We start from the raw sequence: 25,905 nt of genomic DNA on the forward strand, positions 1-25,905 counted from the left end.
AGCAATGCATACGAGCGACGTCAGTGACTAAAAAAGTCTACGATATAACAATTAATGTAAGTAGTTTAATTTTAATTGTCATATAATTTCTATAAAATATTACTTCAGGTTGTACAAGATAGAAATGTTTAACATTCACCGGGAATCACCGGATTCACCGCTCTCTCACTAGATGTATAGTATATCTAGGCATACGCATGAACTTTGAGCCGGCCTATATCGAAAATATAACGATAAAATATATCTTAAAGGCTTTTTTTGGTTTTCTTATAAATTCATTTATTATGGAAAAATGTTATCAAATATTTTTTCTAAAAACTATTTATTAATTTACTTTAAATCATCGCTACATTTGCATTAGCGTCAACGGGAACGATAGTTTATTTTTTTTAACTAAGTTACGCGCGAGCTCGCCCCAAGAGGCGCTACGTGTCAATCGCTCCAAAGGCAATCTAGACCAGGCTTGGAAATAAGGTTTATTTCGAAACTGGTCTATTTGGCCAGTGACTCCCAACTCTTGAATTATTTAAGTGGTCACGTAGACCAGTTGGTTCATAATACGGTAGATAATTTTGAATTAATAAACTGGACACTGGACCAGTGAACCCCTAGCTTTTGAATAAAAAAACTGGTCCGAGCAATTAATAAACTGGTCTTTGACCCAGTGACCACCGCTTATTTCCAAGCCTGATCTAGACTACGTAATATAGTACGTACTCTATAGTAATTGTAGATCCGACAAATCAGAAAAAAACATTATAAATGCTCAATTTTCGGCGACTGTGGTGCGGGAAACTGTAGAAATTGCCGGGAGTAGTGGCGTACTCCTGTAATCCCAAGCGTCTGGGAGACAGAGTTTGTGGATGGCCGTTTGAGGAAGACCACCAATCCCCCAATAGGTGGTCGGAATACTTACGCCACGGGTGTTCTCAGCCCTGTCCCCACGTATCCCCATGTTGGCGTGGCCGTTACACATATCTCGCCCTGATTAATCAATAGGACGAGAGGACTGAATTGTCCCACACGTCACGATCAACTAAAAAAAAACAAAAAAAAACAATAACTGGTGAAATTTTATGACTATCATTTCTATGATCCTTAAAGTGTTCCAAAAACTGGGATAGTTAATGTGGAGGAGGGGGGGGGGCAGGAATGTAATTTCAAGTTTCCATTTCACAATCCCTGGAAAGACCGCGCTCCCCCATGGCTCAATTGAGGCGAGTGCGCGGCGCCGTGAGGCGCCTATACTCCGTTTCCGAGTCCAGTTTTACTTATAGTTTGGAACTTGTAGTTTTGCTTTAGACAGATAAATTATGTTTTACTTTTGCTTTCGGCTACTTTACCTTGTCCAAATTTCACTGGGGTTGTGTTGTTGTGCGTTCTTCTGGTTCTCTTTTACACAATTTTTCTTATATTTAGTAATATCTTGCCGTTAAATCAATTTAGTCATCAGTCCTACCTCATCCATCACGTTCCAACATCTCTAAATATCATTGTCGCATTTTCCGTGGTAAAAATTGCTGGCAAGTAACAATTTTACATTTATCATATCTTTCTAAATAATAAACTGCGGTTATAACTTTTTGCATATCTGTAATCCTTGACAAATAACAAGCCAAAAAAAAGTACTTATTGACAATAAGTACTTCTTATACATGGGTATTAACCATTATATTCTTTCGACTGATGTCTCACATCATAAAAAATTGGATTTATTTATTGTTAAAAAATCCCATTTTTTTATGATGTGAGACATCAGTCGAAACAATATAATGGTTAATACCCATGTATAAGAAGTGTGATATCTGTGGCCACACTTAAAGCAACTATTAAAAGATGACCAATTTATCTTGTGGGCTACCCAAGTGTATGTTTCTTCTCCACATGGAAGTATTTTAGGAAATAATTTGTTTAATAGGGAGTTAACAACTGACATAGGTTTGACGTCATTTTCAAAAATCGGCGCGATTTACACGCCATCTCTCGAGGCATCCGCGAACTATATTTCATAATAAAGCTGTGGTCGGCCATATTGGGTAGAAATTATCTGTTTACAGTCGGAGCTCTAAAGATGGTTAAAAGTTGCGGTGTCAAGGGGTGTAAAAGTGTTTTTGGGGCGATAGATAATGAGAGTAAGATAGGATTTTTCAGGATCCCTCGCGTAGTAAAACACCAAGGTGAAAAAACCGAGGAACTTTCAAAAGAAAGAAATCGTAAATGGCTTAGATTTTTAAGCCTTGCACCTGAAGCCTACAGTGAACATATGAGGATATGCTCAAAACACTTTCTCTCTGGAGGTAAAGGTTAACAAATATTTTAGTTAATTAAATAAGTATTCTAAAATATATCCAACATATTACAGCACCATCGTCATTGTTTGACACTTCTAATCCAGACTGGCTCCCGTCTAGATTCGTAAATGGCAATGAAAAATATGAAAGCGTCAACAGTTCAAAACTGCAACGTTTTGAAAGAAGACTTAAACGAGCGTGCCCAGAACAACTACCCAACGCTAAAAGAAGAAAAGTCAAAGCTTCACAATTATATATTTCTAACATAAGCACCAACATCCTCGAAGATAGCGCACTTGGGTTATCATTACAAGAATCGGAGTTAGGAGTTGATACTTCTTTGGTTATGAATAGCACGTTTAATGAAATAAGCTTATCTGAAGTTTCGAAATCTCCTTTAAAAAACATTTCCAATGATTTTGGAACGCAAACTTATATGGTTCGGAAGGATTTCAGTGCCCAGGTAACCGTTGGAAAAGAAGTGTGCGACTTCAGCGGGCAAACAGATATCGCTCCAAAAGCAAGTTGAAATTATGGAAAATGAAACCCAAACGCTCTTCAGGGTTATTGAAATGTTTGAATTTGAAGCAAGCAAGCTCAAAGTTGAAGAATCTTTCACCGAAGCTGAAAAATTGAAAGCATCAATTAAAGAGGCAGAAGATAAAATAAAAAATTTGTTTAAAGACAATGTTCAGCTAATTTGTAAATTAGAGAAACTTCAAAATGAACTGAACTTAAGAAACTTCGTTCAATCAACATTCGTCAATGATGATTCCCGCACAATGTTTTTTACCAGACTAGAAACCTACTCAACTCTCTTGACATTGTTTAACGGAATCAAAAGCTACTTGTTTCAAAATTCCAAACTGACCCCTTTCCAGCAGTTAATTTTGACTTTGATGAAACTCCGGCTTGGGTCCAGCAACAGAGACCTAGCGTATAGGTTCAACGTTTCCGAAATGACAATATCAAGATTATTTTATAACTGTTTGAATGCGTTATACAAACGTATGACAAAATTTATTCACTGGCCAGATAGAGACGAGCTACAAAAAACAATGCCTATGTGCTTCAGAGATAAATTTGGTCAAAAGGTTGCAGTTATCATCGACTGTTTTGAAGTTTTTATGGAAAAACTATCAAATATACTAACAAAAGCCGAAACATGGTCTAGTTACAAGCATCAAAACACAGTAAAATTCCTCATTGGAATAACCCCGCAAGGAACAGTTTGTTTTCTTTCTAATCTTTGCCAATCAGTTGTGCCATTTGATTAAAATAATTTTCAAAATTAAAATCTTGCTCGTATAACCTGGAAAAATTTGTAAATAAATATCAAGTGATAAGAAGTGTTTGGAACAACCATAACCCAAAAACACTATTTGTGTGAATCGAAATGTTTTGAGGTACTGGATAAAGATTTAACTTGCCCAAATTGCTTCAAATGTTATGAAGAAAAATATTTTCCTAGTACTTTTTTACTTTACCCCTTGGTAAACAAATTTCTTATAGGTTTAATAGAGTAAAAAAAGGGTCCTTAAATGCTATAGAAGACATTTATGATGGTGCGCCTTACAGACAGTTAGCGATGGAAAATGAAACCAAATAATTTATCATTAACATATTTTGCCGATGGTGCCTCAGCCAATCTTTGTCATTTTAAAAGAGCTGCCTCCAAAAGATCGTCTTAATAATATGATACTTGTTGGATTGTGGTGTGGGAAAGGAGACCCAAACATGGAAACGTTTTTGGTCCCATTCATCGACGAGTTAAAAAACTTGTACGACTTTGGAATAAATTCTGAGAATAATGGCATTATTGTTAATAGTAAAGTTATAACAATATGCAGTTGTCCTGACTCTTTGGCAAGACCAAAATTGCAAAATGGAACTCAGTTCAATGGTTATTTTGGCTGTAGCTGGTGCTTGCACCCAGGTCACACAATAAAAGCGTCGGGAAATTTAAAACTTAGATATGTTGTAAGGTTTACAGAGAAAGAAACTGAATAAGAATGTCGATCTGAAGAGTTAACTCTGAAACACATGGAAAAAGCATTAATCAAAGAACAAAAGGTTAAAGGTATGAAAGGGCCATTGGTTTTAGCTAAACTGCCTCATTGCAATATAGTAGATGGGTTCGTGCCTGATTATATGCACGTCGTGTTGCTCGGAGTTGTTAAAACAACAACTGATAAGTTTTTGTCCTCGCATAGTGAGGAATACTATATAGGTGCCCCCAATACTCTAGAACCAATAAATTAATTAATTAATATTAAACCACCATCAGAAATTGTTAGGTGACCCAGATATCTCAAGGAAAGAAATCTTTGGAAAGCCAATGAATCACGCAACTGGCTGCTTTTTTATGCTATACCCTGCCTTCAAGGAATTTTGCCTAAGAAATATTTAAACCACTTAAGTTTACTATCTAAATTTCGTTTCTCTTTTCTGAAAGATTCAATAGAAGTTGAAGAATTAAACAATACTAGTAATGACATAGTAAAATTTGTTTATGATTACCAACTTTTATGTGGAGAAACTGCAATGGTTGCAAACGTTCACTTTATGTTACACATTACTCAAAGCGTATATAATTTTTGACCATTATGGGCTCACTCGGCCTTTTCATTTGAGACAGAAAATGGTACTAAAGAAGTTGCAACTCAAATTTGCAGAAAATACTTAAATAGTCAGAATTTTTATTTTGTAGTCAAACATCAGACAACAAATAGTTCGACTAAAACCTTATTAAAAAAGTTACAACTCAATTTTGAAAAACATGGAGAACCAAACAAATTTTTGGGTAAACCAGAAATAAGGAAATTAAATAATTTAGAGAAAAAATATTTCTATGACATTAATGACGTTGATTTTGATGAAAATGATTGTTATGAATTTTATAATAGATTATGAAGAAATGGTAAACTTTTTCACGGAAAGAAATACACAAGAGCCACCAAACAAAATAATGTCATAGTTACATACTTCAAAGGCTTAAAATTTAATTATGGCAGGATATTGTATTTCATTAAACTAAATGAATCGGTGGAAAATTGCATAGTTATTTTGGAACATTTAAATTCTGTTTCTAGAATATCAAAACTAAATCATGTCATAAGCGTATTTCCTTCTGGTAAAGTTTTAGCTATTAAATGTTTGAATATATATGAAAAATGCATTGAAATTAAAGTTAATGATAAGTACTTCATTGGTCAGTTACCAAACTCTTTTGAACGCGGTGGAATTCTGTAAACATTTGACATTTATTGACAATGAATATGTAAATAAATTGAAGCTTCGAATTTAAACATTAAATGTTTCCATGAAGCAATTTTTGTTCCTAATATTTTCGTTTTGTGTATTTTTTATTTGTTTTATAAATTGTAGCTAGGCTCACAAGTCACATTGTTGACTTAGCCCTAAACTGCTAAAAATAATTTGCATGAATGTCCAATAAATTTGATTTGATTTGACACAACATAAATATTGTCATTATTAAATTACCGTTATTTTAATATTCAATGATTGAATCTGTTTCATATTTGTATGAATTTAATCATACCAATGGATCCATTGGACCTATGGTGAAAAGTATGAGAAATCCACTCAAACCCATTAGGTATTTAGTAAGTTAATTCCATTTAGTACCATTAGATCAGAATATCCAATTAGAATTAAACTAAAAACCACTAGACGTCCAGTCAGTCCCATTAGGACTCCACTGTTTCCATTAGACTTCCACTGGATGCCATTAGAATTTAACTAAGACCCATTAGGTCTCTAGTCAGTTCCATTAAGAGTCCACTGGATCCATTAGACCTCCAGTAGGTTCCATAAAAACACCACTAGTTCCATTAGAACTCCATTGGCTCCCATTGGAATTCAACTTAAACCCATTAGACCTCCAGTATTTTCCATTACGACACCACTGGATCCATTAGACCAACAGTAGGTTCCATAAAAACACCACTTGTTCCATTAGATCTCCAGTGGGTCCCATTAGGATACCACTGGTTCCATTTAGGTTCTTATGATATCCACTTCATTCCATTAAAATACCAGAACTTTGGACACTTATGGAAACAAATGTTTCCTATTGTTTTTTTTTTTTTCATAAGGGTTTTCTCTTGTTCCAAAAGTACCTGTAACCTTCTGTCACTTGAAATCGTGGTTTACAAATTGCTGTTGATTAAGAAACGTTTAACATACCAAAACTACCTAGAAAACTTTGTTGTTCAGTAATTAGCCTATCAGATTATTATTATTAACGTAGGCAGACTGGCAAGGTGGGTAGGTGGGCAAAATCCTGTGGGGCCGCAAACTTTTTATCCTTTATGAATTAATTTCACCAATGAATATTCAATTGTATCATTGCAACTTTGTTCCTCCCTTAAAAGCTGAAAACAGAGATTCCATTTTCTCATGCGCTAATTTTGACCCCCACATATCTGAACTTGTTAATTTCTTGAGGAGTGACAGCTAGGACAGCTTGACCGACGGCTCAGACTGTTTTTGAATTGTACAATATCCAGAATTTTCCAAGCGGTCACTCAAGCTGTGAGAGCTGTCAATCAATTTGTCATAGATTTCAGTTAAGTAAGCTGTCACTCGTCAAAACATCAAGTACAGGATTAGAGAGGTAGAAATTCGCCCTGTTCTCGGTCTTTAAAAAGGTGGAGCATATTTTTTAAATCTCCCCAATAACCAATGAAGTTACACAAAGTGCCATCTACTTCCCCATATGTATTCTATGCATGTAGTGGAGGTAGCGTACTTTTCGGTCATGTGGGAAACTGGTTCATTCCGTGTCAACAATGAACATTTTCAATATTGTGTTGTACGAAAATACTTTGACCATTCTAGATATTTATTTTAACGCTTTTAAAATCATTCTATGCATAGTTACATAAGTATATACCTTTTATAATATCAATAAACAATTTTTACCAGAATTTTAATGAAAACGTTCACTTAAGTTACTAGGATTTGATATCTGGTCTCCCCTACTGAAAATATTTAGCCCAAAAGTTGAAAAGAAATTGCATAAGCGCTTCTCTGAGGCTTTTTTTTTTTGCTCCTTTTTCAGTAAGAGCTAGGGCTATAAAGCCTTAACAGCTCTGATCACTTAACAGTAAGTAAAGTCACCATCAGGGTGCACAACAAATAACAATGATACAATGATATGAAAAAGATTTGAATTCCAGAATTGTATATCCTATCAAGATAGGATAAACCATTAAGAGTAGATAAGAACTAGTAAATTACATAATAGTGAAGATGGTTGACAATTTTAAAACTTTAAGAATTCCCTAAACTTGACCTGTAAGTGGGGATAAGACTTTAAGGAAACAAACTCTTCAGGAAGGACATTCCATTGAGGAATAACCCTCCTAAAGAAAGAGTTTCGTAGTGTTTCTGTATTGGAATGTTTGACAAATAATATTTGGGAATTACCACGCGTACAAGAATTAGCAAAGGAAAAAACAATTGATTGGGATCAATTTGAAAGCTAAGTCATTAGAAATTTGGACACCAAGGTCACGCGCCTCGTTGACACGTTGAATTGCTATTGATTAGAAAGTAAGGTGTTAACTAAAAAACGATACAGAGCCAATTACTCAAAATATGTTTTATGAAATTTGCAGGTTACATAGAGGGCGCAAGGGGACAAATGACAATGAAAATTTGAATGACCTTGAACCAGGTCTTCAAGGTCATTCAAATTTTATCTCGAGATCTGTTAGGATTAGAAGAATAGTTTCAATTGAAAATGTGTTCTACGTTTAATTTTAAGTCAAAACAGCTTTGAAGTGATCTAATTTGACCAATGAGAAGCCGTGAAATGTTAGAAAAAAACCATAAGGTCGTGTGTGGTATTCTAATCAAGACACGACATTTAAGGGCTTATAAATCGAAAACTACCAGATCTAAAGGATCAAAATTGTTGTTACACTCTAAACTGAGTGGAAGAGTTCGAAAGTTGTACTTTATGATGACCTTGAAACATTAGTTCAAGGTCACTCAAAATTTATCCTGAGAACCATTAGGATTATACCCTTACCAAAAAATATGTTGGCTTTTAGTTTGTATTTAGTTGGTATACACATTTTAGTTGGTATTAAGTTGGTTTTAAGTTGTCAGCATTTTTCAATAAACTAGTTAAAGGGGTAATAAGTGGATATTAAGTTGGCAGTATGGCTTTAGTTGGTAATAAGTTGTTTTTATGTATGGTTTTAGTTAGTATTTAGTTGGTATTTGTCCCAAATACAAACTTAAAACCAAGTTCCTAGACCACTTAATTTTTGGTAAGGGTTAGAAGAATGGTTTTAATTAGAAATGTGTTCTACGTTTAATTTTAAGTCAAATTACCTTTTACGGGAGGTGAATAAATCAATAAAATTCCAAAATAAACGTTAGTTAATTGATTTAAGACGTACCAAGTATTTTTATTAACTTTTTTAGTTTAAATATTTTAAACACAAAAGAAACTAAATAAGTAGTTGAAATAAAAAGGCAACTAATAAACGTAAGAATTATTTAAATAATTTAAATAAATAAATAATGAAAAAACTGAAGATTAACTTTCAAATAATAATGAACATAACAATGATAATGTAATGTTTCAAGCTCCCTTAAATTCCAGACTTATTTTATGAAGTGTTCGAAAATACCTCCATTGGCTACTACGCATGGTTGAGCTCGTGTATTAGTTGCTTATTTATTTCAATTACTTATTTTGTTTCTTTTGTGTTTAAAACATTTTAACGAAAAAAGTTAATAAAAATACTTGGTACGTCTTAAATCAATTAACTAACGTTTATTTTGGAATATTGTTGATTTATTTACCTCGCGTAAAAGGTAATTTGACTTAAAATTAAACGTAGAACACATTTCTAATTAGAACCATTCTTCTAATCCTAGAGTGTCACGATAATTTTGATCCATTAGATCTAGTACATTTCGATTTATAAGCCCTTAAATGTCGTGTCTTGATTAGAATACCACACGCGACCTTATGGTTTTGGTTCTAACCTTTATCGGCTTACCATTGATCAAATTAGAACGGGTCAAAACTGTTTAGACTTCAAATTAAACCTAGAACACATTTTTAATTGAATCTATTCTTCTAATCCTAGCGGTTTTCGAGATAAAATTTGAATGACCTTGAAGACCTGGTTCAAGGTCATTCAAATTTTCAATGAGATTTGTCCCCCTGCACCCTCTGTGTAACCTGCAAATTTCAAATTCTTACATAAAACACATTTTGAGTAATTGGCTCTGTATCATTTTTTAGTTAACACCCTGTATAGGACAACAGTTTTTGAATAATTAAATACAAGGTCATTAATACCTGTCGAATCATCAAACCTGTCCAATCAAACACTTAACCTGTCCAATGTTCTAATGACCTTAGGTCAGATTGTAGTAATAAAATATCTTTGTGTGATTTGATAGTTATAAAGATTTTAAGATCATCCACAAACAAACGAAGGTGAGAGCAAATGCTATGGGGGATATCATTGATATAAAGAACAAAATGTAGTGGTCCCAGAACACTACCCTGCGGTACACCACTGGTTACTGGCAAGGAATCACTCAGTGTGTCCCCAACAATATATATTATTATTCATACCAAAGGATGGTTGCAATTTGGCTAGCAAACGGTTATGGGAAACTGAATCAAATGCTTTAGCTATGTCCAAATAGACCACGTCCACGCGTTGATTGTTGTCAAACGCCTCCATCCTAATATCTAGGGATGAGAGTAAATTGGACTCGACTGATTTACCATGGAGAAAGCCATGTTGAAATTCGCTGAGATAAGGGCTAACATGAGATAACATGTATCAGAATTTATAGCCCGGTGTACCGGTAAGATTGAAACCACACCACCGGAGGTCTATCGGGGCCGGGCGGATCCATTTTTCTAAAACTTTGCAGACGGTGAACATAAGACTAATTGGCCTATAATTTGCGGCATCAGATTTCTTGCCACGACCTTTATATATGGGAGTAGTGTTAGCTCTGGTCCATTTGTTTAGAAGAATACTTGTTTCTAAGGACAATGAAATGAGGCTGGTGATCAAGCCACATATAGAATATATGAAAAAAGGGAACTTTTTATATTTTTTTTATTTTAATTTAATTAATTTTCAGTAATAATTAATTTAAATATTTATCAAATATTATATATTTTAAATTGCTCCTATTTAGACTCGAAAAAAATAAGTTAGATCAATAAATCAAATTTAATTTATCGATATTTAGACCATTAAGTAACTTGTTCACATGTGGAAATTAAAGATGCTGGCAATTAGTTATGTAATTGTTTTATTGCTAGCAAACTTTATTCCGAAGCTTGAATAACGAAATATAATAGTGATTTAAATTCAATCAATATTTATAGTTGTGTAAATTTATTTAAAACAAATATATTTAGACATGTGCGAGCTTGGATTTTTGGGTTTCAAGCCGAGCTTCCAGTATGAAATATTTCACTTTTAGGCTTAGCTTAAAAAGTTGTTTTGAGTTCTTGAATAACTAGGCTTAGTACTCAATGATAGATTTAGTTTAAAAAGGCTCTGAATAATTGGGTTTATTAAGTAAAACATTTAAAGAAAAACTAGATTTTTTGACAAGAAATATCTAGTAACTATTCTTTTTCAATGTCTGATTATATCACAGCTAGCAATAGTGTAAATGAAATCTCATAAAACTAAAAACTTAGTCTACATATTACAATTTTCAGTTTTTCAAGTATCATTTTTTGCTTAAAAATGTCAGTTAGAAATGGTTAGAATAGAAAGTACTGAAATGAAATTAATTATAATCCGAGGTTACATGAGCCTTCCCAGCTGTCTTGTTCTTGAGGTAGATATGTAAAAGGGTGAGCTGCTCCGGGTGTTCTGGAAGTCGTTCCCTTTTATCTGTCATAGTATCACCACTTGCAGAAATCAAACGCTCACATGAAGCAGGAATTGACAAGTATTTTTTGGACAACTGTGGCCATTTTGAATGACTAATACACCAATAGTCAGGTACATTGTCCTCACTATAAATTACTTCTTTCTCATCATACTAATTTAATTGTTCACTTAGTACCATTTTTGCCTTTTTAACTTGGATCAGTCTTTTTTCCTATATGTCTCCACAAGCTTTTTATTTTGACAGCTTTGGCGCTGGCTGTGCTTTTATCAACTGGATTCTCCAGATATTCTCGCATGAAGGCAGGCCCCTCTTTCCCACTGGGCACTCTGGGCACGTGCCCAGGGCCCCGCGATCGATAGGGGCCCCCAAGTTCCTGCCAGATCATCAAACGATAACCGATATTTATTACCGAAGAACATATTTATTTCAAAAAAATCAAACGAGAATGACTGACTACAATACCTACTTGCTTATTAGTTTTTTTCAATCAACATAGATTTATAAGCACTAACCTGTGAGGCTGTGAATGCTAAAAGAGTTACTTTTGTGGATTATATTATATTATCTATTCATTTAATGTGACTGTAAAGAAATAAAAATAAATCTAGAACTTTGTTTATCTACTTTCTTTGTCTATAGAGACTTGGCACTCCGTAGCTTTGGCCATGGCCCCCATTGTGGTCATATTTTTCTCCCCATGATAAAAACTATTGAAAAAAAACTGTGACGTAGCACTGCCAAGTCCCTATTCTCACAAAATAGTGCTCTGTCAAGGTCATAGGGGTCCCATTATCCTAATGTGCCCAGGGCCTCCAATAGGTTAAAGACGGCCCTGCATGAAGGTTGAAATTTCAATCTTGATCATACTGATTGCGAGCTTTTTCTCGTTCATTGTTAATAGTATAGTCTTAAACCTTGGATCTAAAATCATTGCTATTAGTAGAAGACTGTCATGGTGATAGTTCGGGAATCTGAGTTCCAAGTGCTTTAGGAATACTTTCAGTACATCTTCATTGTTGAGTTGAGGCTGAGAACTTTGTTTCGGTAATTTGTTTTCTAAGCAGTGAAGGGCTGGAACTAGCATGTCGGATATGTGTCTCCAGATAAATCCTGAGTAGCTCCAAAACTTTCAGTAATATTTTCACAATTATCCATGTGTAGCTGGTCAAATTGTCAACTTTGTCAATGTCCAAAAGAACTGCCGATTACGCTTGTTTTTGTTCGAATAACCTTTGAAGCATGTAATAGGTGCTATTCCACTGGGGGTCTATGTCTTAGATTAAGTGTTTCTCTGGAATTTTCAACTATTGTTGCTTCTTTGACAACAAATTTGATGACATGGCACTATTCTTGAAATGGCCACCTATTGATCTACATTGGGACAAATCTGATTCACTGTCTTTTATTTTATTTTGAGTTCAGATAGTGCACCTTCTACTCCCAATTGTAAGGTGTGTCAAAAGCATGGAATGTGGTTCCACTCAGAATCTTTAATAGCCTTTGTAACATTCCGCCTGTGGTCAGTGACCATGTAGACTTCAATACTTCCATCAAGAAATTGTTGAGGAATAAATTTTGACACCAAATTTCTCAGTTTTATTTGTACTAGTTCCGCAGTATGAGTCTTTTTAAAGTGAAAGCAGGGCAAACTTAGAACAGCTGAGTTAATATCCTTCTTCGTGAAATACAGGTCCAACTCATAAAGTGGTCCATGGATTTTGACTTCCAAAAATTGGTGGTGACAAAGAGAGATTCCAGAAAAGATTTATCCGAAAGAGCCGACTCAAGGTTTTCTTTGATATTTGTCAACATGCCTTGATATAAATTTGGAATTACTTTCCTAGATAAAGTTTTTCTGCTTAGAACGTGGTATCTAGTTTCACATTTGTTTATTACACGTCAAAAGCCTTCATCCTCCACAACAGAATACGGCTGAAAATCCAACACGATCATCTCCCCAATTGCTCTAGTGATAGAAATTGCTTTTGGGGTTGTCTGGATTTCTTCTGTACGTTCTCCTCGGAGATTAACATTTCATACTCGTTGGGATGTTTAGAATGTAGATGATGTCTCATACTTTTTTGGTTAATATATTTTTGACATTTCATCCTTTTTGCTTTATCTTGATCTACAGAAGAAAAATACTTCAAAATTTTACAATTTCTTAGTTGTTCCAGACATCGTCTTGTGAGCCACTGGTAGTTCATCAGAACTTGTACTTTCATCAGATAAGGAATCATTTAAACTAGAATCTTTACTTTCATCACTAGGTTCTACTATTTCTTCAATAAAAGAATATTTATTGCCAGAGCTTTTTCGTTTATGGAGTCATGTTTGTGAAGTCTAAATTATTAGCTTGCCGTACAAGGGATTATATCAAGAAAATAGTGAAGTGATGAACCGTCAAAACAACTGACAATAAACAGCTAGGGCACCCTACTTAATGTATCTTATGGTTTTGGTTATTATTTAAAATAAGTCTTTTAAAATAATTAAACACTTTCATACTCTTGACTATACTCATAAATAAATCTTCAGGAACAATAATTTATATCGCTTACCGCGCCTTTTTTAGTGCAATATATACCTTTCTGGGAAAGGTTTGCATAGGTCTGAAAGGAGCGGCCGCTTCAGGCGCCAAGTCTCAGCAGGCGCCTCAGTGGTAAAGAAAAATAAAGGAAAAAAATATTTTTATAGTTAGGGGCAAGCAAGGGGTGGTGAAATAATCTGATCTCTCTCCATCCTAAAACTTGACTCGGGCCCACACTGGTTGCCACACCTATCTATAGATCGTGCAACTGAGATCCTGGGGAATTAACTAAAGTTTAGTTTGGTTATGAGGGAAGCCCTTAATCTGCTTATGATAAATTTAAACAAAAAGTTACCATTTTGTGATCTAGTTTTGGGTCCTATATTTTAATCTCTTATTATTTAAAACACGGTAAGGACCAATTTAGTAAATAATTGGATGACCTTTAGAACTTGGTAATGTGTATCATCATTAGTCCTGGAGTAACTCAGTCCTATTTATACTAGTTTTACTACAATTTTGTATTGAGTTATAATTGACAGATAATAATAATAATCAGCTAGGCTAATACCCAAGGCACCACCTTAGGCCTAATTAGTTTTTATGGAAGGGGAAACCGAAGAACTCGCGGGAAAACCCCTTAAATCAGTGGGGAGAGAACTTGCAAACTCAACGCAGAAGGAGTTGTTCCGAGTTTTCACCCAGTGCCACAAGCTGGGATCGAACCCGGCTCTCTTGCTGCGAGGCGAAAGTGCTAACCACTCCGCCACCCCACTTTGGCAAATATTTGCACTTCTCTAGACAAGAATATCATACATTAGTATAGACTCCATTAACGCAAAATAAGGTCCCTGCAATGATTTACAGTTCATAATTTACTCAAATTAAAGGGGTAATTTTTAACAATAAAATTTTATTCTTCATGGTTACAAGGGAAAGAGTATTACCTGTTAATTTCTTTGCTTAATTTTGTAATTTCCTAAGAACTGATATTTATAATTTAAAACTGACTTTATTAAAGATCATGCTTTATTAGTAAGAAATTTTAAATAGTCTGTAGTGGCTGCATGTTAAAGGGAATAGAACATCCAACGCGTTCTTTATGGAAGACCCCATCAATTTCCTTTATTCCCTTCACAATCAGCGATTATCAGCGCGGCAGGTGTGAAAAGCCATGGGAGGCAGCGGACAATATTGGAACCCTCAGAGGGCGGCAGAAATACCAGTGGTTATATTCCCTTTATAGCAACCCAACCTGTAGAGGGTGCTTCATTTGCTACATGAATAAAAGCATGCCGGCAGGGTTGAAAAAACCCTGGTTTTTAAAGGAAAAATGAGCAAAATCACAGGTTTATTGTTGTTTAAAGGTGGTTTAAAGGGGCTCCAAAGTTCGATGGCAAAATGTGTGTAAAGTCAGTAAAGTGCAAAATTTACGGTTGACTCTGCCCACCTCTGCCAAGGCCGAGTGAGGGGTTGGGGGGAATGAAAAGCATGCTCATTTTTTTTTGCCACCGAACTTTGGAGACCCTTTAAGTTCAAATACTGATTTATATACTGATTAGTTAATTGAAGATTCTGTAATTTTGTTTAAGTTTATTTTTTAAATTATGGCTTTTATTTAAAACACATAAACCTCCCTAATAAATGGAACCACTTGGTTTAAACCAGTTAACCCTGAACATGAGATTTATAATTATATTTCTGTAGTTTAAATTATTTTGAGTCAATGAACCATATAAGAAAATTAACATATGATCATGTCAGTATGCCGAATAAATGGTTCGCAAAAATAAGACAAAGGAGCCATGGTAATCATTGCTAGCTCAATTTATGAATTCCTGGTGAACATTTTCAAATCAACATTTCGTAAATGACCACATGCTTTTTCACTAATTCTTGGCTTTATTAATCTGAAGTTTCTGAAACATTTTTATGGTAGTAGTGTTAAAAAACATTTAAATATTAAATTATTCAAATAATCCAGTAAAATTAATTTAGTAACAATTAATGAAATAAATATCAATTAAAAATAAAAAGGCAGGGTAAGTAACTAAAATTATTTTCATTCTAGTGGGGAAATTTCCACTTAATCTGGTTTAGTTACTCTGGAAAAGCTAATGTTGTTGGTTCTAAATGAGGTAGAGATTTATTCTACCTTATTTTGAAGGTAATTGATCATGCTCTTATACTAAAAACCTTTAATAAAAATTACTAACCCTGCATTTGTCAAAAACTAAGAAACCAGTTACTGAACCTCCATGAAGAAAATAGTACAATTTTTGTTTAAATAAAAGAATATCAAAATTTTCTTTTTAAATTAGAAAATACCCAAAAGATATCATGAATGAACTGGAGCGCCTTCAAGTTAAGAGAAGGAGAATGCGTCGTATGACAAATGAAATGCTTGAGGAAATTGATAGTGAAATGCATAGAGAGACTGAATATGACTGCACTGACAGATTGGAACAACTCCTAGATCAGCTCGAGAGCAAACAGGCAACTCTGGCTGAGCTGGACTCCAACATTGAACAAAAGTTAGAAGATAAAAAGAGGTATAATGAAGAAGTTAGTGAGAGTGAAAGCTGGCGTGAGAGGTTGATCAAATATAAATCTAAAATTAAATGTTTCCTGATGAGAGTTAAGCATTTTAAGCCAATTATTCCAACATGGCTCCCAAAGTCAGAGACGACAATTCTTTGTAAATTAGAAGTGCCAAAAACTGAAGAAGAAAGTAAGTATTAACTTAAATAAATAGAAATAATAATCAGCTAGGCTAATACCCAAGGCACCACCTCAGGTCCAAGTCATTGAGTGACTTTTAATTAATGCCTTTAAACAGATGGCCGGGTTACAATGTGTAGGAAGGTGGTGGCAAGCCCTGCAAGCTACGCGAGCCAACAGTTCCCGACACTTACTATTACTGTTAACCTCTACAAGTTTTTATGGAAAGGGGAAACCGAAGAACTCGGGGGAAAACCGCTTTAACCAGAGGGGAGAGAACTTGCAAACTCCACGCAGGAGCTGTTCAGAGTTTTCACTCAGTGTCACAAGTTGGGATCTAACCCGGCTCCTCTTGCTGCGATAGGATAGTGCTAATAATAATAATAATAATAATAATAATCGGCTAAGCTAATACTCAAGGCACCACCTTAGGCCTAAGTCATCAAGCGACTTTTAAAGCCATTAATTTAGGTGGCTGGGATAAATTGCCTAGGAGGGTGGTGGTAATTAATAGAAGTATCAGTTGATGTATCCTGATTTCATAATTAAAAAAATTTACATTATCTGTCCAAAAGTTTTATTGGAAATTAAAGTGTTTCTTATCACCTTGTTTTGTCTTTTTTTAAGAAAATCTTAAATATTGGCTTAAGCATTGCTCAGTGAGGTATAGAAACATACGTAGTCTTACTTGTAGTCTACCTACAAAAGTGTATTGGTTTTGCAAAATATACTCTGATAGATTGAAGTTAAAAATTTCTTGTCGTATTCCAACACCTTCAAATTGTGCTTGTGGAATGAAATTTATTCTGTATTTTCTTATTTGTACCTTATGACATATGACTCATGCTCTTGGGCTTTAGCACCTTGACCTACTACTTAATGCTCCTAATCAAATAATTGCTATTAATAATTATGGAATTTAGTACAATTTAGGTTCATTGCCATTTTGAAGTAAAATGCGCAGCAGTAAAAAAATAGATATATACATCATGATAATGTGATTTTCCTATTTCTTAAAGGAAGGCTCCTAAATGAATATTGAAAGAACGCATCGAACCAATTCCAAATTGTTAATCCAAGATGCGAAGTCATGACCATCGTGGCAGATTCAAATTGAGGATTAGTCCCCAATGTTTAATACATGGTGTTGCTGTCACTCGGAGCACAAAAAGCAAAATTTTGAAACTCCATGTCAAACTGTTCTTAGGATGACAGTGTTTCGAACACTTTTTACTCCTTTTATCACCTTGACTGTGACCCCATGAAAAATTGCTTATCTTCCATTGAAATTTTTTCCTGCCACTATGGTAGAGCATAAGTATTGTGTTTTATGTTACGTGTGTAGATTAGTGTAAATTAAGTGTTATTTATGTTTGTTGGAAATCACATGCAAAATACATGTGAAGAATTTTATTTATAGGTTATAATGACGAGGAAATCACCTTCATTGATGTCAAACCAGCATGTAGCTTTGATAGGCAACCAGATAATTTTAAGGGTTTTAATGGAGAAACTTCCGTTTCCTTATTGAGTCCAAGTGAAAGTCAGGGATTTGTCAAGTCACAATCAACCAGGGAAGATTTACTGCAGGCAAAAAACATTGCCAATTCTTCAAAAAATGTCATCCACCACTCATACGAAACCAGTTCTTCCATTGCAACTAATAATAATAATAATATATCTACAGAAAAACAGTTATCAGAATTCAACCCAGCCGCTTCCCAGAAAGATCCCAACATTGTTGTGGATAGTGGTAATTTAACAAACTTCATCTCATTCGATACCTGCAAAGAACAGCAAGGTAAGAAGTCAAAGAATTGGAGTGGTTGGAAATCTTGTAAAGTACATGTGTTTGTCCTGAGAACCACATTTAATTTCCTGGATCTACTCCAAGTGCAGAACTAATTAATTATCCTCCTGTCAACGTGACTTTAATAAGTGGAATGGAATAAATATTGGGTCCAATTCCCTGTGATAGCAGATCAGGCGAATTCTATTCTACAATATTCCTGGGCTTATTCTCGAAGTGCATGTCGAAAACTTGATAAATTCAAGTGCATTTAGCAAGTAATATCACTTTCAATAGGGTGTCAACGATGTTCTGTAAAATGTCTGGGAACAATGATGAGCACTTAGTTTAGTTATTATTACTAGTGAGCGTCGGGTGGTTAACACTACGACTAGAGGTTTATTGTACTAACTTAATTTAGTTAAATTTGAGGAATGGGCTCAAAAAATAATTTTCTTTAAACCGAAAGCGAAATTGCAGAAGAGCATTTCGAAAGAAATAAGTTAATTCTTGGATTCAAAATTAAAAAACTACAATGTCATACTTCATTTAACTATTTTATTATTTGCAGGCTTTAGCTGGGTGATCAAGTTGCCTCAATCTGTATATATGAATAATTAGTTAATTAATTGGTTTTGTATGAAGAAAATATTTAACAAAGTCGACTTGATTTTCATATTTGGGTAATTAATTATGTCAGGATGTGGAAGGTGCTTTGTGTAAAGCACTTTATTAGTCAGATATATTACCAATAAATAAATGGCCCTCCCATTGTTGCACCATGTGCTGGGTTGAGCGTCGTGCGTCGAATGTGTGACCATCGGCGGTAGGGTTCTCTTGCTGCTTTGACGGTTCTATCACCTGTCCAGGCTGTGAACGCTTTGTAGAGCATTATAATGAGGACCTCAGGTGGTGTGCACTCTGTTTGTGGTACACCGGGCTATAAATCTGATACACAGTGGCGTAACTAGGAACTCTGGAGTCTGGAGCCCCCCCCCCCCATGAAAAACGACTCTGGGCTCAAGGGCTTACCTAGCAATAACCTTTTGGGTTAATTTTTAACTCGCTTAATTTATTTTGGATAAATTAAAACTAATTTAACGCCCAACTTTATTGAGAAATGAGGTGCAGTGTTTTTTTTTAATTTTAATCCAAGAATATAATAATTCCACCATTGAAATCAGTTTAAATTTACCAACTTTGTTATTTGTGAGACATTCTAGTCTACATCATATACAGTAAGAAATGCACCAATTATTAATTGAAATAAATGTATTTTTTCCTTTTTTAGATCCTGATCATATTGAAAAAGCAATTGTTCAAAATAAACCATTTTGCAGTGAAGAAAGATCTTATTCAGGCAAATTAGTATCAATGGTGTTAAACTACAATCCTTCTACGTCGTCACAAATTAAATCTAGCATTAATCAGAATCAGATAATCGATCGAGATGCACCAGAGGACATAATTTTATCAAAAGAAAACGAAATCGTGATTCATGATTTTGACAGTGAAAAAATATCTGTGATACCCTCAACAAGAGGTGATTCTGTAGTGAAGAAATTAAGCCTTCGGGGAGAATTAAGCAAAATTGAAATTAAAGGAGAGGAGTGTGTGTTGTCAAGCTCTGAAAATCCAAAAAAAGTTGAAATTGGACTAGAAAAGGGTATATCTGGTAAAAGTTTGCAAGAAACTGGATCTCATTTGGAAAAAGAAAATGAAAACGTAGATTTCCAAGCAAATAAGAAACAGCTGAAGAATAGCTCACATGTTAAACTATCTACATCACTTGTGTCCGCTTTAATAACCATGCCCATAAGAAGTGGTATAGTGACACCTAACCAACTACAAGCTACCGAAAAAGAACCAGAAGTATTCCTTAAGAAATTTGTTCCTAAAAACTATTCTCTACCACTAGCTTTTGGTTGGATTAGAATACTTGAATATCAAAAAAGCTCTATCACTGGAAAAACCATAATAAATGTTTATTATCATACCCCGGGACCCAAAGGCCTCCCCATTTTTTCTACCATAGATTTAGCAAAATTTCTGTCAAAGAATATGATAGATAATGTTAAGATGGAAGACTTTTACTTCTGCAAAGAACAAATTTCCAGACCACCGTGGGAGATATTGTCTGAAGCCAAAAACCTAATAGACAACCAACTAAATGAAGTTATAGCTGAACCTAAGTGTACTTTAAAAGCAGGTAAAATTCAGTTTCATCTTTTCTTCAAGAACCACTAAAACATTCTATAAAATGTGTTTGAATTGCGGATAGTAATTTTTTATTTTCCATATTTTTTTGGGACATAGGGGCTTTAATTAAAGGAACAAACTCTTGTTACTTACTTATCAAGCTAGAGGGGGAGTAAATAAAAGGGTGTATGAACTAAATCGAAAAATCGTCTGCTAAAACGTTCTAATGCTTGTCTTAAATGTAACTAGCACCAATCATCTAAAGCTTCCGTTAAACCTGGTGGGCAGAAATTTGAAATCTGATGATCCACCATAAATATTTATTTAAAGAGAGTAGGAACTTTCATATATGGAAGTTCATACTACCTTTAAGGTGGTGCATAGAACCTATAAATATACATAGAGCCTGGAAAATAACTTTTGCTGGATAAACTCCTTATCATTTTTTTGCGGAGGAGCACTACCTGGCCTGTGGTGGAAAAATTAAAGCGGTGTTAATGGGATAGGTCGAAAAACACACAATTAGGGGCTTCAGTGATGGTCTCTTGATTTTTATGAGCATTAACAGATTTTTGTAGGTTTAGATTACCAAATGTATTTATTTAAACTTAGGAGCATCTCTATGTTGAGACGATTTTAAGCTCTGCTGGTGGACCACTACTTAGCACCAAAATTGACTCTTTCCCTTATTATATCAATCAAATTGGCCAAATACCAGCTGATGGGTTCCCTAAAACTACGTCGTGTCAAACGCTATTGACTTGAAAACGTTTTGAGGAGAGAAAATAACTCTTTCCCCCCCCCCCTCACGAAGAGTAAATAACGGGGCTATGGTGCCCGCGGATATAGAGATTCTGTCTAAGTTTAAATATATATATTCTTGGCTTACAATAGTACAAAAACTAATGAACAAAATAATATTCATATATTTCAGTTTGAAAATTTCATTTTATTCACTTATTGCAAATTATTAAAAAAAATTAGTTATCTTGGAAGTTTCAATAAATTAGTGTTGAGATTACTGCTTTGTGTGAAGTCACAAATTGATTCGTTTATTCTTCCAACAAAAGTACATCAACACTATAAATTTAATGGTTGTTGGATACACTGTATAACTCTTATTTTAAAATACTTAACACATGAAGACATTTTCCAATGCATTTAAATTTAAATATACTTTTTGAATTTCTTTTAAGAGAGCTCTTTGGTTGTAATCAACTCTCAATGGGGTTTCAAAATATTCCTTAAGTTCATCATTTAAACTTAACCAAAGGAGGTGGTAGGAAAGACTAAACATAGTTAGGAAACAGAATAACTTGTTTAACTCTCATATTTTATATTCATAATATGAATTTTGAAATATTAAATCTTGGAGTACAGACAATCGCCTCTGTATAAGAACCACACCTCTAAATTTAGTTGGATGAAAATCAATTGTTATCAAACATACATCACCATTATTCCTCGAAATTAACATTTTCCAAAAAACTCATTTTTATGATTATTGTCAATACTAAGAAAATGTACCCCTTCCACATCATGAATTCATATGTGAACCCACTATTAAAACAATAAAATATTAAAGATATATACTAACTACAGTTTGTACAAGATATAAAGTCGGACTCAAACATGGTCAGAATAAAGTGACAAAATCCACCATAGTATAATTATATTTCTATAGTTTCTTACAATGGAAAAAAAGTGACATAGAATTTCTTAGTAATGTACTCTAACCCGAATAGAATATAACCCTCAGTTATTGGGGGTAAAACACCATCATTTTTTTACAATAGTACTGGTGATGCTTTCTTGTATAAGTGTGGTGGGCGGAGTGGTTAGCACTTTCGCCTCGCAGCAAGAGGAGCTGGGTTCAATTCCAACTTTTGGCACTAACTTGTAAGTGAAAACTCGGAACCACTCCTCCGTAGAGTTTGCAAGTTCTCTCCCCACTGGTTAAAGGAGTTTAATTCCCCCCGACATCTTCTTATTTGGCATGGTACTGATGAGTCCCAAATAGGACAAAACCGGTTTACCGTTGGAATTTCTGGCTATTTAATTAGTTTTTCACTCTTAAGATCTATTTGGTCAGAGATTCGCCTCTTTGTTTGCTCGAAGACCTATTAGTATGAACTATTTGTAAGTTTTTAAATTTCTTCAAATTTGTTTAGGGTTTCGCTTTTTTTTTCCTTTTTCATTATGGACTATTCTTCCTATTCGGGTATTTTATCACTACTACATGTAGTACTCTTTCTGACTATGAAATAAGTGAACCATCAAATTTTGTAGTAACTGTCACAAATTAATTAAAAGCTAGTTAATTGACATGGGCCACCATATTACTGTTTCTGTTTAATTACCATAATGCATCTATTAATAGGACAAATTATGAATCATTTATACTTTCAGTCAATAATATATTTTTGATGTACATTTAGAGAAAGATTTAAAAAAGGCATGCAGAGCAAGAATCAAATTGAAGCGGCTCTTTCCATGGGATCAACAACCAGAAAGTATATGTACAAGAAAAAGAAAGAGGAAAATGACACTAAAATGTAAAGAGTGTGCAGTAACATTTCTATGTACAGCACATTTTGTTAAGCACTCTCTCACAATTCATTTGGATGCTAACCCATTCAAATGTGAAGTCTGTGATTTCTCCACAAATATCTATAATTCTTCTATTCTACATGTTTTGATTCACAATAGCCCTGAAAGGTTTACGCAGTCAATACAACTAAATCAACACCTGCTTCTTCAAATACATCAAAAGATGTATCTGTGTAATCTGTGCTTCAAGTATTTTGAGAAAAGTCTCCATTTAAAAGAACATTATCATTCTCATGTGCGTGAAAGCATCAACAAATGCCAATCAAATCTTACATTGGTACGTTCTTGCAATCAATCCCTGATGGGTTGCTTATGTGGGCATTGTTGTCGTACAAAAATACCAAAAATGACATCTGGTGAATGTTCTTTGGATAATTGTGATGCATTTAGCTCAAAAGGTCATATTTCACAGGTACAATCTAGAAAAAAGATACACAGAAATTATCATTATGAATGCAAATTTTGTTTGGTACATTTTCAGAGTAAGAGAGGTGTAAAATCTCACAGTAAAATCTGTATTTCGAAAACCAAATTTAACGTTTAGTTACCTAGCAGACCAAAGTATGTAGTAGAATACTTCTACATAATTATATTATTTTAAAATTTCTTTCCATGTTTAGAATATTGGTAATCAAATTTCAAGAACACGTAATTTTTATTTAACTGCATTAGCTATTTAATTTTGTGTGGTAAAGATAAGCCACTTAAATCAGTTTTGAAGATATTTCCCATTTAAAATTTATTATTAGAGGTAACATAAGTAGTCAGGCACAGGGTCATTCACTTCCTCAATATTATTTATCTGCGCCACATGCTATTGTCATTTCAACTCTGTCTGGTCAATTGTCATCTTCAAGTTATCTTGGTCAATTTTGAGAAAAGTATTTAAATCTTTACTTTGCATTATATTTATACCTGATAACCATGTGATTAATTTTTTTGGAATAAATAAGTTGGTAGCTAGTTTTCGGATTGGAACTATTGATGTTACCAGTTTTTATATTATCCAAAAGAAGTTAATTGAAGAACAAACTAGTACATCTTTTAAACGAATAAGTAGTTTATATTATAAATTTTGCTAATATATGTACCAAGCTGGTAATGTGAATGCCACTTTATGAAGACTAAAGTTAACACTCATATAATAACTCATTATCTCTACAGTGGCTTAAATTAAGAATTAAATTACTAATATGCTTATATTAAGTATATACTAAATCAGTAATTATGACCATGGTCATAATCATAATGTATGTTTTTAACCTTCTGATAGAATGACAAATTTTTGTACATTGATTTTGATTACATTATTGTAACTCCTATTTTTTAATTTTTTAATTGTTCTTCCATGGATAAGATTAGCAACTGTTTTTGAAATGATTGTAGCTATTGAAACAGTCAATAAAGTAAATAATAACTAGATTTATAAATAGGCAGTGTTTATGAATTGCTATTTCTTACGATCTAAATAGTAAGCTTAAAATTTGTTGTAGGTTTCCCTAGCGCCAACAAATATGGAAGGTATACTGGTACGTCTAGGGGTATTAACAAGTCTAGGGTGATCTAGGGTGTGATTACTAATAGCGTTTTCCATTTGACTGCTCTCGAGCGCTATAGATCGATCTGATCAACATTTTATGTTCCATTTGCGTTCTCGGATCTGCTCCGATCAATTAAGTTTCGCGTTTTCCATTTCCCGCTCTCGGGTGCTCGGAGATCGCCCAAAACCGATCTGCTGTTTTCGACAGATCAACGGATCGAGATCGGAGCAAATTTTTGCGTGTTCCTTTTAGTTTTGTTGGCAAAATGGCAGACCAAGATGCGAAAATTAATATTACTAGCAGGTGAAAAACAACAAAGCGCGGGAATATGTTAATGTTATGTTCCATTTGCGGTTTTACTCTAGTCGATTGGGGCGAGATCTATGACGTCAGAGACAGATTCGGAGCGAATCTCGAGCAGTCAAATGGAAAACGCTATTATTAAATTAATGGCAAGTGTTGGGTGTCCAAGTAAAATGTATTTTTTACAATTTAACATAAAATACGCTACACTGTTAACGTTGAAACCAACTATAACACAATAAACATGCAATAGGCTATTAATATGTAATATTCAATAAAAAAGGATTATCAAGCACAATTTCCAATCAACTAACATGCGGAATTTTCGGCCCAATTAGCTACTACAATACCGCGTGCTAATTTGGCCAACAATGTTAACATTTTAAAATTTCAGCCCATATAATTTTCCTTTCAAAGGCCGTTATTTGGGCTGAGATTTATGAAAAACTGCAATGTCGGCCCAATTAATGACGCCAAATAAGACTGTGTATTGGGGCCGAAATTTTTTTTCGTTTTGATTTTTAATATTTTAGGCGGGGGTGGAACAGTGAATGTTTATTTCGTAAACTTTACTCCTTGACCTTGCGTTCAAAATTTACTCTATTCAAAGAGTATGTAGGCCTACGGGTACTAGAGATAAAACGGCCTGGCGGTTTCGTTCTTAAAGACGCTTAGTTTTAAGTTTCTCTTATAGGTTTGTCGAACAATTTTATTTCAGTTTAGCGATGTAGTATGCGTGATTCTAAGTCGAAACAACCGTTTTCCGCATTTCTATCGGTGCTCAGGGGGCGAAGGTGGGCAGCATATTTGTATTTGGCTTAGACGTAATCTACTTGACCGATTTTGATGATTGTAACACCTAATTATAGATAACAATTTGGGCTTGCTCATCAATACGCAGTACCTCCCCTCATGAAAAAATCAATAGGAATCCAATTGGAAAATCAATAATTGGAAATCTATTGGACACTAATGGGGAGTTTGGACTAATTC

The 25,905-nt window shown here is 34.2% G+C and overlaps 2 protein-coding genes and 1 long non-coding RNA gene across 4 annotated transcripts; 2 read left to right on the plus strand and 1 right to left on the minus strand.

Moving 5' to 3' along the window:
* On the plus strand, window positions 1-24,644 carry LOC149963308 (uncharacterized). 2 transcript variants are annotated; one of them, XM_090180456.1, is made up of 5 exons: window positions 1-56; window positions 16,071-16,480; window positions 17,891-18,271; window positions 19,551-20,468; window positions 22,897-24,644. In XM_090180456.1, exons 2-5 carry the CDS (start codon window positions 16,090-16,092, stop codon window positions 23,610-23,612), a joined length of 2,406 nt encoding a protein of 801 aa, XP_090036582.1. In that variant the 5' UTR covers window positions 1-56; window positions 16,071-16,089; the 3' UTR covers window positions 23,613-24,644. The 2 variants fall into 2 exon arrangements, with proteins under 2 accessions (XP_090036582.1, XP_090036583.1); XM_090180457.1 differs by lacking the exon at window positions 1-56 and adding an exon at window positions 15,873-15,916.
* On the minus strand, window positions 869-1,571 carry LOC149963309 (uncharacterized). Its single transcript, XR_016480207.1, has 3 exons — window positions 1,460-1,571; window positions 1,344-1,392; window positions 869-1,036 (listed from the first exon to the last, which is right to left on the minus strand). It is a non-coding gene; the product is annotated as an uncharacterized LOC149963309 (long non-coding RNA).
* LOC149963310 (uncharacterized) lies at window positions 1,935-2,946 on the plus strand. Its single transcript, XM_090170554.1, has 2 exons — window positions 1,935-2,297; window positions 2,363-2,946. Exons 1-2 carry the CDS (start codon window positions 2,072-2,074, stop codon window positions 2,818-2,820), a joined length of 684 nt encoding a protein of 227 aa, XP_090026680.1. The 5' UTR covers window positions 1,935-2,071; the 3' UTR covers window positions 2,821-2,946.
* Window positions 24,645-25,905: the final 1,261 nt, after the last annotated feature.

The sequence above is a fragment of the Leiobunum rupestre genome, chromosome 1 (genome assembly GCF_980474605.1).
Source record: "Leiobunum rupestre chromosome 1, qqLeiRupe1.1.hap1, whole genome shotgun sequence".
NCBI classification, from domain to species: domain Eukaryota; kingdom Metazoa; phylum Arthropoda; class Arachnida; order Opiliones; family Sclerosomatidae; genus Leiobunum; species Leiobunum rupestre.